This window comes from Anarhichas minor, unplaced genomic scaffold, assembly GCF_050575085.1.
Source record: "Anarhichas minor isolate MPS153535 unplaced genomic scaffold, ASM5057508v1 ptg000026l, whole genome shotgun sequence".
NCBI classification, from domain to species: domain Eukaryota; kingdom Metazoa; phylum Chordata; class Actinopteri; order Perciformes; family Anarhichadidae; genus Anarhichas; species Anarhichas minor.
The window spans coordinates 16,664,283-16,677,264 of record NW_027466472.1 but is presented as its reverse complement, the minus strand read 5'-3'; the positions used below and the strand labels follow the sequence as shown (position 1 = coordinate 16,677,264).

The 12,982-nt window shown below is 41.2% G+C and overlaps 3 protein-coding genes and 1 pseudogene across 3 annotated transcripts; all 4 read right to left on the bottom strand.

Moving 5' to 3' along the window:
* Positions 1-1,581: 1,581 nt before the first annotated feature.
* Positions 1,582-2,637, bottom strand: LOC142959567 (claudin-8-like). The gene has a single exon (XM_076100896.1). The coding sequence runs from the start codon at positions 2,635-2,637 to the stop codon at positions 1,582-1,584; it is 1,056 nt and encodes a 351-aa protein (XP_075957011.1).
* A 1,847-nt stretch (positions 2,638-4,484) lies between these two features.
* Positions 4,485-5,255, bottom strand: LOC142959177 (claudin-8-like). Its single transcript, XM_076100381.1, has one exon. The coding sequence runs from the start codon at positions 5,253-5,255 to the stop codon at positions 4,485-4,487; it is 771 nt and encodes a 256-aa protein (XP_075956496.1).
* Positions 5,256-6,746: 1,491 nt separating this feature from the next.
* LOC142959183 (claudin-8-like) lies at positions 6,747-7,622 on the bottom strand. Its single transcript, XM_076100387.1, has one exon. The coding sequence runs from the start codon at positions 7,620-7,622 to the stop codon at positions 6,747-6,749; it is 876 nt and encodes a 291-aa protein (XP_075956502.1).
* Positions 7,623-9,084: 1,462 nt separating this feature from the next.
* LOC142959538 (claudin-17-like) lies at positions 9,085-9,774 on the bottom strand (annotated as a pseudogene).
* Between the last annotated feature and the right edge of the window lie 3,208 nt (positions 9,775-12,982).

Here is a 12,982-nt window from a genome sequence, read left to right as displayed (position 1 = left end):
GCACCAATCAGCAACTGGTGATAATGCTCAAAACGACTGCTCCCCAAGCAAGGCAGAAGCATCAGTGGTGGTTTATGGGTTTTTGGGATTAGTGTAATCTCATTCCCTATTATTTAATTCCCCCGAAATTAGCAAAATCAGAGACTCATAGTTGAGAAAAATGTCTCTATTTACACACTGAGTTCAAGAACATCCTTAATTGGAAAAAGATGCTGTACAATTTAAAGCCTCCACTGGAGATGTAAAAGTAAAAGCTAGGTAACCTGTAAAGTAAGTAGTCTACAGAATATGAGCATCTTGTTTTGGAATCACAAACCCAATTTTAGTATAACTATGATTTTATTTTAAAAAAAACTCCCCCATTGCTGTTGAAAGCAAAGATACAGAATATAATAATGCAATATGATTTAATTCACTTACTCCACCGTGTTATAGAGCCCGTAGCTTAGACTAGGTGATCATGTTCAAATGTATTGTCGTAATATGAAGTTGCTCCAATTAAAGATTTGGCTAATGAAATGCAGTGGAAGGAAGGCGTTATTCCTCTGACACCTGCACTGTGCGGAGGTCTGCTCAGGGTTTAGGACACTCTTCCCATTCTCTGCTGCCCTCTTGTGGTGTTTAATGACAATGTTTGAGATTAGCTCAGGCCACCATGGTGTTTGCATTACTGCCAGAATGTTATTGCTTTTATCAAGCAATAATCACAGCACATGGAGTGTTTGGTGGTTTTGACCCAAAGCAAATTCATATAAATGTTCAATAGCTCTCTATGTGTCTGTGAAGACAAATTCAGGTAGTCTCACTGTTTACATCAAAATATTGTGACAGAAATAGTTTAAAAGAAATAGACTTTGGGTACAGTGCGATTGTTACATACAAGGCCTTAAAACAACATCTATACAACTAGAATCTACCTGATCTGTACATCTTTAGAAAACAAAAAGCCCATTCAAAGCCACTAACCCCTAACCCTAAGCTCCTGAGTGAACTCCACCTGCTAATTACTCAGCGTTTGTCACTCAAAATGATCATTGCTAATACAAACTATAACTATCTACAAGTAGGTTGTTTAATCATATACTTCAGCACTGCTTCTATTTGAGTGGTTACAAAGACATCTTGACAGAAAAAGACTTAAAAAAAAAAAGTAAATGCATTGAAACACGAGTAATGATAACCACAGAACATTTAAAAATATAATAAACAAACGGTTACAAATATGCAATAGATAAGGCTACGATGTTCCAAACAGATGATTTCTCATAAATCTCTATTTTGTGAAAGTACGCCCTTAACAGGTCTTCATTAAAACAGCACATGACACCTTTATTTACACTAACAACAAAAGCAGATCAAACAACCCATATTTAGTTTTTTGTGTAAATAGTAGAAACAAGATGAACATGCTATTTACTCTGGGCGTCAGGATAATTCTAATACAAGCAGAAGAAACATCATTTTACCTTCATCTCAACACAGAAGTGCACAGAAGTTTAAATTTGCTTGTGATGAAAAGCATAGTGCTTTGTGTCTTTAACGTTTAACCAGCAATAAAAACTCACTCACAATTGTTGTTGTTTATATGTATACACCAGCACGGCTCTCACCGTGAGACCCTGGTTGAAGTCTTGATGATTTATATCCTATGAAAACAGGAGTGTGTGGAACCGGATGAAAACTGGACTGGTAGGATGCAGTAGGATCGCCGATATAAGCCTGTGAATATGGCGTGGCGTTTTGGCTTGTGTAAAAGGAGTTGCCTGGCGTATACAGGCTTCCAACATGGGGAGAACTCCGTATTGAGGAATGGTGAGCCATACCACCTTGATATACCAGTGACGCATTGTCAGGCAGACCCGGGTTATAGACAACAGGAGGGATGTTTTGCAGTGGCATTGCAAGGTGTTGTCCAACATAGCCGTTGCTCTGCAGAGAAGGATGGTATGCTGTAGAATGGTGGCTGGAAATACTTGAGATGGGATGATACCTCATTAGAGATGGCTTGCTGGGTGCTGGCTTGTAACTGAGCAAGTTGGCTTGGTGGTACACGTCGAATGAGCCTTTGTCTGAGGGTATACGGCGGCAGACAAACAACATGGCAGAGGCAAAAAGGAAGGCGCCGGTCACCCAACCGATGTAGAGAGCCTCTCCTAGCTCCCTCCTCTGGGCATCAATCAGCAATGGATTATAAAAATCTCTAATGATGACATGACCTGTCCACGACACGGGGATAAAGACACAGATACAGGCCGCAAACTGCATACCACCTGCAACCATCAGGATGATAGTCTTAGCCCAGTCATTATCCTGAATACAGGATGTACACCGCATTCCTGCCAGAGCCACAAGGAGCCCCAGACCCGAGAGGGCCAGAGAACAGCACATCAGACCTCTGGCTGCCTGTAAATCCGGTGGCAGGAACAGCAGGGAGTCATAGACCTTACACTGCATCCTGATGTTGGCCTGTCTGTAGCAGTTCATCCACAAGCCCTCCCAGCGGCTTTCCATCACAATTATGTTTTCCCCAATGAAAGCTGTCACCTTCCACATGGGCATCCCTGTAGTAGCCGCCGCCCCGATCAGCCCGATCAGGCCGACGCACATTGCGGCTATCTCTGAAACACCTTGAACCATTGTGCAGCCTTCAAGAAATCAGCTGTGTCCAAATTCAAAATAAGGTTAGCTCGCGTAGACTATAAATTCTGATTCTTCAGTAAAATATCACAGAGTCTGAGTCAGAGATGTGTAGGCAGCGTAGCTCTTCTCATCTAATGCAGTTTGTGTAAGAGGTGGTTTGTTGTGGGAAAGATGCTTTGCTGTCACCTGGTTGGCTCAGGGCAATGGGGGTAAAAAGAACCTTTGCTTATTTTGTGTTTATGGTTCCTCTGGCTACAGTGGTATCTGTGCCATCTGCTTAAACAGCAGTAAACCGATATGCCGGAAACCGCTTCACAACAACTTCAGAAATGTTTAACACTTGCCATGTTTTTATTCTCTATAATTATATGTGATACAAATTCAGAAGCACACAAATATACTTTGTAGCACATAAGCTCCTGCAGTACTACTGTTGTCCACAGGGGAGCAGAAATGACTATCAATGTGGTTAAACAGAGATGGACCTTACATCACACAGTCCAAGCACGATTATTGATTTTTCTGAGTACCAGAAATATAGTTTTATACATTTAAATTGAAATATGCCAGATTTGTATAAATCTAGGGTTGTCGAGAAGGCATACATAGACAAACAGGTCGTTTGATTTAAAATTAAGCAACAATGGAGAAAGACAACATTATCATTACATCACCACATATTTTCAGTATGAGACATCAATGTCATTACATATGTTGCATAACGAATTGAGGTTCTACAGCTTTTGAACTCACTGAAAATGAAATGAGCTGACCAAATAGTTCAAGAGCTAATATACTTCCCTGAGCAGAGACAGAAATGTTCTTTAATTGGTCAAACATATGGAGTCAGATCAACCTAGATAGACAACTTTTGGTCTAAAACTCTGTATTCAAAGTGACTTGCAAATTCTTATCACATGATCATGCCGCCAGGTCGTCCCTGACTGGCTTCTTCACAAACACGGACGCAGCTGTCCACACCTTTAACAAGCAGTCTTAAACCTGCATCTCATGTTTACTCAGCTATTTGTTCAGTTCTATTAGTTCCCAAGAGCTCCAGGGCACCATACCAAACTTAAACAAAGACTTACAATTGTGCTCCGATTGAATGGATACGCACACAATGTTTTGAATATAGAAACAAATGCCTGTGTATTTCCTTCACAATCAGTCACCAATTTAGCATTTGCTGTCCTAAGGGTACTTCCTGTAAACGCCTGATCCTGTATCTAATACTGGTCAAAACTAAGCAGAACAATATGAGGACTGTGTGTACTAGGGGGATTGGTTCTGCAAGATCTTCTTTTTTTACCACACAGATGTGGGCTCAGGCACAGCTAATGTTGCAGGGAAATGGGTTGAAACATCTGTTGAGCCGACAACAACAAATACACTTGTCACCTTACTCATTAGTTAAAGGTTGCATGAATTGTTATATTAAGCATACACATACAAAATTGGTAAGCTAAAATACAAAAAATAAATCTGTCGGTATAAAATTTGATATACAACACTCATAAAAGTAATGGAAAACATGTTTTGGTTTACACAGTCTGGAGTATGATATAAGTCGTTGATATCAAGATTCTGTAACTATTGCTCTTCAACAAGACATTAAGTACTCCTCAAATAATTTATATTGTGAGTGATTTAAAACAAACGTCCGTCTAGATTCGATCCAATTGCATTCACAGTTTATGTATTTATTGAAATGTTCCTTTTTTAAACTTTTTAAAATTTGAAATGTGTCATAGATTACAGTGCCAATCCATAACTTATTAAAAAATCCCCTTGCATATCTGGACTATTACTGTGATCATCATTACCTCAGTCAGTTTAGGTGTTCAGAGATAAGCCACCCCGCTGCGTACAGAGGGGTATCTGGAATAGTAGCTGTAGTTGGTTGATGGGTGCCTTGACAGCACTGGCTGAAACTGGGGTTGTGGTTGGGGAAGTCGCACCAGCTGTTGAGGCTGCAGGGGCTGTGGAGGATAGGTCATGTAGTCGGAGGTCTTTGAGTACACATACCTCTCTGAACCTTTGTCCTCGGACTGCAGATTGCAACAAATAAACATGCATCCTCCAGCGAACAAGAAAGCAGAGGCCACCCAGCCAATGTAGAGAGCCTCACCGAGCTCCCTTCGCTGGGCGTCTATCAGCAAGGGGTTGTAGAAGTCCCTGATGATGACGTGACCTGTCCAGGACACTGGGATAAGGACGCAGATGCAAGCCATCATGATCATGGTTCCTGCAATGATGAGGACCAGCCGCTTGACTCGATCGTTGTTTTCGATACACGACGTGCACTGCAGCCCCAGCAAAGAGATCAGCAGACCGAGGCCACTCAACGCCAGAGCGCAGCACATGAGCCCCCGTGCCGCCTGTAGATCGGGGGGCAGGGCCAGGAGAGAGTCGTATACCTTACACTGCATTCTGATGTTGGCCTGCCGAAAGCAATTCATCCACAGACCCTCAAAGCGGCTTTCAAAAACAATGATGTTCTCCCCAATGAAGGCTGTGACTCGCCACATCGGCATCCCAGTGCTTGCGGCCGTCCCAATCAGCCCAATCAGGGTCAATATCAAACCCACTATCTCCAGTGCTGAGTTGGCCATTCTGTCCTCCTCTTATTCCTCCAAACTCATACGTACAATAATGTGCGGACACGGTGCAACTATAGTAGGAAGCAGTAGATGGATTTACTTTGCATCCCAGTGGAGGAGGAGCAGGTTGATGTTCACCTGTACAGCCACCTCCCTGTGGACAGGACACCAGAATGGGAGGGGTGGGAATCGCGACCGGTTGCTAAGAAACAGTATCCCCCAGGCCTTGTTTTTTCTTTGTACACCAAACCCCAGGAGCTGCTGTTAAGCTGCCGCTTTGTTTATTCAGAAGTCTCGATTTACATTCTCAGATCACACTTCACAAGGGAGCTTTAGAAATTAAAAATAGGGTGTTATTCAACAAGGCAAGGGGGTTATTTAGAAAAATATATGCTTTATGTTCATGTATTACCATATATACAGATATCGAAGTCATGAATCAGCTCTGGTGCTTACAATTGTCTGTTTGTTGTTTGAACTTAAGATCGTTCACCACTGTGGTGTCCCTTATGTTACAAGGAATTACTAAAAAATACAACTGTAATGGCATGGTATACACAAAATATTTGCAATAAAAGCATTTAGAAACTCTACGTAATTGTTTGCACTATGTGTGTGTGTTTCATGGGATGGGGGTAATACTTGTGTACCCATGTGTCACTGTCTGTATCGAATTTCTTTTCTCGGTCTCTTGTGGAGAGAGGAAAAAGCTTGGAGAGAGGAAAAAGCTTGCAATTGCAACTCTGGCTTGGTTGAAGTGAAATCTCTGGGCTGGTTTGCATTGTGGGTGGACCTGTATGATCAGTCTGGTTCTACCAGTTTAGGCCCTTTTCTACTGACAACAATGGAGACAACATAACTTTCCATTTACACACCCGTGAGCTAAACAGCAGCCATTTCAGAAGGACATTTTGAATCCAAGGCAAACTTGAGAGCTTTTGGCAGGAAATGAGACACTGGCCGTCGTGTAAGCAATAGTTCACCCTTACTTCTTAATCAATTGCGCCTGTCTTAATTAGGCAACAGAAAAACAAAATTCACAAAAAATGTTTGTCAACATTACCTCTTCCTTTATTGGAAACAACAATTGACCTTATATAGGCCAGCATTTTTAAAAATAGTGTACATTTACAACAAAAACAAAGCAATGAACACAAATCATCTGGAGGCCTAGTGCATACTTTGTCCTCAAATAGCATGTCAGCAGTGATATCAACAACTATTGTATTAATACAGATTAAAAATACTTTTGAATGACTGATATAATTTAGTGTAAACTAAGCATATGGAAACAAACAAAGCATTATTCAGCACAGTTCATCATGATCAAAACACCATCAGTTCCATGATGAATTTCAATCAGCAGTTTGAGAAAGTAATGACAAATGTAGCCATTTCCAGTGACAGCCTTTGGGCATGTTAGTCAATTAAATGTGCCAAATCTTGGCAAGTCAAAAAAAACAAAAAGGTGTCCAAAATTGCCTCTGTGTTAGATTTCCCACATTAGTACTGACTTGGTGTGTATGCGACAGATCCTGGTGGGGGTGCTGAGTAGGGAGGCTGGTAGGTGTATGCTGGCTGGTACGTGTACGCTGGCTGGTATGCGTATGCAGGTTGGTAGAGATTTCCATCGGGGTTGTATACAATCCTTTCATCTGAGTCCTGGGTGCGGGGAGCATGACGGCACAGCAGGATCACTCCGGCAGTGAAAAGCAAAGCGGAGGTCACCCAGCCGATGTAAAGAGCCTCCCCAAGCTCCCTGCGCTGGGCATCGAGCAGCAGAGGGTTGTAGAAGTCCCTGATGATGACATGGCCGGTCCAGGACACAGGGATTATGGTCGTGAGACAGGCCAAGAGGAACAGACAGCCTCCAGCAACAAGAACAACATGCTTGGTGCGAGCCCGATGGTCCACCACTTTGGTACACTTCATCCCCACTGCTGAAACGACGAGGGCAAAGGTGGCCAGGGCCACAGAGCTGCACATCAAACCCCTAGCAGCCTGAAGGTCGGGGGGCAGAAACAGCAGGGAATCATACACCTTGCACTGCATCCTGATGTTGGCTTGTCTGTAGCAGTTCATCCACAAACCCTCCCAGCGGGTCTCCATCACAATGATGTTCTCCTCAATGAAAGCTGTGACTTTCCACATCGGCAGGCCTGTCACGGCTGCCACTCCGATTAGTCCAATGAAACCGATGATGAGGGCCACTACCTCACAGCAGATGGCGTCCCGACGGTCTTTCTTCTCTTTTTTCTTTTGTTCCTCATATAGAGATTCTTGATAATCTGCATATGTCTTGGCCTGCTTCTCGTCGTAGTAAGAACCTGCGTAAGATTGAGGTGGCTTATAGCCACTGTAAGCAGTGTAAGAGGCCATTGCGGCTATCGCACAGAGAGCCAAAGACAGCACTCCCCAAGCTCTAGAAACGGATCTGAGGAAAAAAGCAAGTCAAGGAACTTATACACCCACAAAAGAAATGCTAAGGATGCAATGCAACCTTACTGGTTGAGCTGCTTTACAAACAGATAAACAGGTACATAACAAAGAGTGCTTGTTGTTTTGAATGAAATACAACTCCCACTACTAACAATCAACCATTTGGTCTTGTGATTAAGAACACTTAATCAAAAACTAAATAAATCACTTTATAAAGTCACAGTTGATCAAAGCATGTTTAATCTCTTTTAAAGTTTAGCCATGAGACATTTCAACACAGTTTCAATACTACACAGAAAAATATTGTTATTTTAAACTAAATAACTAATCTAGATAGCAAATGAGATAGCTAAAATTGTACTATATAAACATTAAAAAAAAACAATATTTTTTCTTTTACTAGTTGGAACTTGGAGCTAAAAATGTATAAATTAAATGTGTGGTCTTTCTTACCTCCTGAAACTAATAGGTAAGAGAACAATTTGTAGTTTGGGAAACTAATATGTGAAACAAGAACACTACATTGTCTTCCTTTTATTTAGGTATTTTTATGGGATGGTCAATGATGTCCAACTGTCTCCTCTGTATGTAACCTGAGCTGATAAAAAGGTGTTGAGCATAGAAACTTGAGTAGGATTGGTTTCATTATAACACAGTATTTGTCTGTTTGCCAGCAGTTCTCAGCTTGTCAACGCCACACTGAAGTCTTTCTACCATCGGAAACATACAACCAGTGTGTTTGTAGTTAATTTGTGCATGCACTGAATAACTATTTACTATTCAGCTGTATTTAGTTTTTAGTATAGTGTAGTTGCAGTCAAACTGAGGGTTAACTCAAATGTTGGGATGCAATAGAAAAAATACAATCACACAAGCAAATGAAGAATCAAATCTTTATTGACTGTTTATTTTCTGTTGACTAGGTTGATGTGACTACTTTGGCATGAGTTACTACCTGATCAAAAGGATCAAGAACAGAATGAATTAAGCAGTTAAGTGACAGTTGATAAGCTAAAATGCACAAACAAATGGCATGACAGTACAGAATTGCAAAGTCAATTGTTACTGATTACATTAATAAGCTTATCCAAGTACGAATAGTTTTATATGTACAACTATCACTCACACTGTGAAGAATTGGCAAATTTCCCCGCTGTGAGACTAATAAAGGATTATCTTATTGTACCTTATTTGGGCAGACAATACAAACAATGGACAAGAGAAGAACCATTTATAGTGCAATAAGAACAGTAGTACATTAGCAATTTTAGTCACAGTAATTAAGGTAGTGAAAACAATACATTTATACTTAATTTGAACACTCTTGACATAATCATATCTTTTAAATATTAGAAAAGTAGAAATTCGAAGTTGCACATTTCAGGCAGTACAGTTCAGTTCTTTACACATATTCGTGATGCTTATGAAAGCTGGATGGCGTCCTCTCTAGGTACACACTCTCCTCTTTCGGTACATCCCTCGCCTCCATAAGATACGTGTCGGTGTAAGGCCCTTCCTCCTTTGATCTGCGTTTGCTGTAGATAAACAGAAGGATGACCCCGGTGATCAGCAGTATACTAGAAGTGGTCCAGCCAATGAAGAGGGCCTCCCCCAGCTCCCGTTTCTGAGAATCCAGCACCAGTGGGTTGTAGAAGTTGCTGATGACAGTATGGCCCACCCAGCTGACAGGGATGAGCGTGGTCAGAAAAGACAGCAGATACAAAATACCCGCTAAGGCCAGGGTGATGTTCTTGCTCTTCATATTGTCACCACAACAGCTGCTCTTTCAGGTCCCACATCCTGTGACGGACAGGGAGATGACAACCAGGACTATGGACACGCACATGAGCCCCCTGGCTGCCTGCAGCTCTGGTGGGATAATGAGCAGTGAGTCGTACACCTTGCACTGCATCCTGAAATCGGCCTGTCTGTAGCAGTTCATCCACAAGCCCTCCCAGAGTATCTCCATCACAGTGAGATTGGCACCAATGAAGGCGGAGACCCTCCACATGGGCAGGGCAGTGACAGCTATGGTCCCAACCAGGCCGACAAAGCCCAGAACCAGAGCGAAAACCTCCAATTTTTCTCTCATGGCTCAGAAGAAAGTGCAGTCTCTGTCGTCTTATGAAGAGACTGCTATGCCAATCTCTTTTGCAGAGCTGTAAGTCTGTGGTAGTATCAATATGCCTGTAATGTCATCTCACTGGTTTTCACTGACCCAACCTTTTTATTCTTACCAGTGTTTCGGGTACAAAGTACTCTGCATTTATTTATCTTTTTCTCATTTGTCATCATTGCTCTTCATGCATGACAAGCACAGATGAAAAGGGTATGATTTGTTGCCAAATGGAAACTTTGCTAGTTTAGTTTTTGGTGACTTTAAAGTTCACATGATCTTCTCTAGGCCATACGTCTTGGGCTTGTAAACCTCTTCAAACTCATTTGGATAAAATCTAAATGCTCAAAACTAACTTATTTCATGCAAAGAAATTACATTTGGAGATAACAAGTTTTCACCTGCCTTTACCATAGTATATTTCCATACTGTACCCTATCTAGCCCTGGAGATGTGATTTGGCAAGTGATTGAGCTGTTAACATTATGGATAAAGGACACTACAAATAATCCACATTTTTAAATAAAAAGGTATTAGGTCAGACTACTGAAACATGTTATTTCCTTTTGTCCCAGGAAACACGTGGTGTGTAGTCACCCTACAGTTTTGACACTTGTTATGCTGCTATGAAAATGAGCATTTCAAATTGCCTCAACTTAGACTAAAACAATCTTTAAATCTGACCAGGTGTCTGATTGCAGATATGGAGAAACAATGGGGGATTTCACAGATCTTAACAAAGAGACACTCCTTTATCCAAACTTCAGTTGGTCGAGCAAAGGTAACACCCTGTTGGTCACCATGTTTCTGACAAGTAGGAGAGACTAAAAAGGAAAGGAGGGTTGCGAGCCGGAACTGTAGCTGTAGCAGGAGAGGTCACAAAACAGGAACAGAAACTGGAAAGCCTGTTGAGCAGGTTTGCTCAGTGATACTATCGTCACATCCTAAACATGAGTGCATCTGTTTACGTTTAAAGCAGCTGAGAAACCCATAACTGAACTGCACTCAAATACAAACGTGCTGTGAAGTATTTTCTGTATATGTGACCTCTAAGCTGCCGGTGTTGGAGTTTGGGATTTTGATGTGAGATGTGTTTGATTAAAAATATGATGCAAATGGAAGTAACTGAATACGCAGAAAGCTGTAAGCTGGTGCTGGTGCAGTGTCACAGGAAGTAATGTAGATCTACAACAGACTGTGCGCCACCTGCTGTATGTAAATGTGACTGCACATTCCTGGCCCAATAAGATTGAGATATTTTAAAAGAGATGAATTGCATGTAATTCCAGATTCCTTCCCTTGCTATCACATTTAATTGTTCATTTTTAGATTGAAGATGCAGAAATCATCACAAGCCTGATCTAAGTCTGGTCCTTCAAAACAAGTGCATTAGCAAAGCAACCCTGTACCATTTCAGTGTAATTTAGTCATTCAGCACTGCTGCCGAAACTACAGCACACTGAACTGATCTTTCCTCTTTATCTGAAGAAGAGCCACAGCTTTTGTGGTGAGGGTGGTGATTGACAAGAGTGAGGGGGCTGGTGGAGGGGAATGAGCCTGGGTGACAGGATGTCCACAGAACTCAAAGACAGAAAAGAGGAAATTGGTCTGTGGGAGCCATAGCTCATAGTGTCTAAGGCATGTGCAGCCATGCCTACCTCATGTACAGCTATAAATTGCTGATGAAATTGGTCTTTGCCATAATAGGAGGTTGAAAATGTAACTACAGCTGAAGGAGTGAGGAAGACATGCGTCTAGTCTACAACTCAAAATAACAAACAAAATTCCCTGCATAATGTCGCATCACCTGTACTTAACAGGCTGCCTAAAGCAATCTTTTAATTAGGAGGGTGTAAGTGATGCAATGTTTTGTTGTTATTGTCTTGCTCTTTTTCATACATACCTGCCTAACACTGAACGTCTGCAAGAGCTTTATTGTTGTTCAAAATGCAGTTCCGCTGCTAAGCCCTGGATGTGCCACCTGTAGAAAGATGTCATCTCCCTTCATCATCAACTGCTCAATTGTCTAGTGCCATTCAAACAAACAGGGGGTGGTGGACACTTTACAGAACACAACACAATAGCCCTCCAGTAAATGCCATTTTGGTGAAGCTCATGTTTGTTGTTTGTCGTCAGGGATCCTGATTTCAGTTGATATTTGTAGGGTTGTGGAGCAAATATCCCAGTAACTGCGTCTTTCAGTCAGTGCTGCAGAGAGTCTACTTTTGACCACTGTTCATCTTTGCTAATGCAATTTTTCTGTGATTGGCATGATTTTACTTTTATTTATTTAAATTCGTTTAGCAGAGTTTATGACAGATGAACCTACATTTTTATCTCTCAAAAATGACTTTTCTAGACAAAAAAGAGCCGTGGAAATTACAAACCGACCCTCACCAACACTAAGAAAGACACTTAATATACAATAGTTGCTCAACACAAAAAAATATTCAAATATATTCAAATATACAAAAAAATATTCTCCAGAAGTGGAGTGGAACTCCATGAGCATGGCTCCTCGTTTTCTTATTCAGCCCAATGTGTTCACTTTAACCTTTATTGTGTACACCACAGGATTTCCCATTTCTCAAGATAACTTTACTTTAGTCTTCACATTTCTAAGCTGATATATGCATGCACACAACTTTATTTTCAAGCGAGAGCATATGCCTGAAGTGAAAACTATACAGATTAGACATTCCTTAATCTTTGTGTAGCTCCCTCACCCTCATTCAGACACTAATCAGTCATGGCTTGCAAACACTCGAAGTGGCTCTTACCATTTTTTTAAGATTAAAGTTCTTCGATTAGCTACATAGTTCCACCGTTCTCAAGCATATCTGAGCACATTGGGCATTTGTGTTTTTCAGGGAAGATGTCTAAAGAGCTGCAGGAAATGAGTTAGGCTGTTTAGGAAAAACACGAACTATGAGTTACTACAGAGAGGCGCTTTGAATTATAAGTAGGAAACAACTGTATTTATTGTGATATCAATACATTTTTCTATATACACAGTAATAAAAATGCAGTCTTAGTAGCACAATGAATTGTTTACAAGTATGACTTCTTTCACTGTTCAGGCATACTGTAAGTCTTTCCCCTTGATTGCTTGAGCAAATTTGGACTTTCTTTGTGAAAAAAATATGATTACTTGTGTTTTTTGCTAACATATTAATTTACATAT

Bases quoted from the DNA above. Each gene is read 5' to 3' on its own strand.
- LOC142959567 (XM_076100896.1), bottom strand. From the start codon at position 2,637: ATGGTTCAAGGTGTTTCAGAGATAGCCGCAATGTGCGTCGGCCTGATC.
- LOC142959177 (XM_076100381.1), bottom strand. From the start codon at position 5,255: ATGGCCAACTCAGCACTGGAGATAGTGGGTTTGATATTGACCCTGATT.
- LOC142959183 (XM_076100387.1), bottom strand. From the start codon at position 7,622: ATGGCCTCTTACACTGCTTACAGTGGCTATAAGCCACCTCAATCTTAC.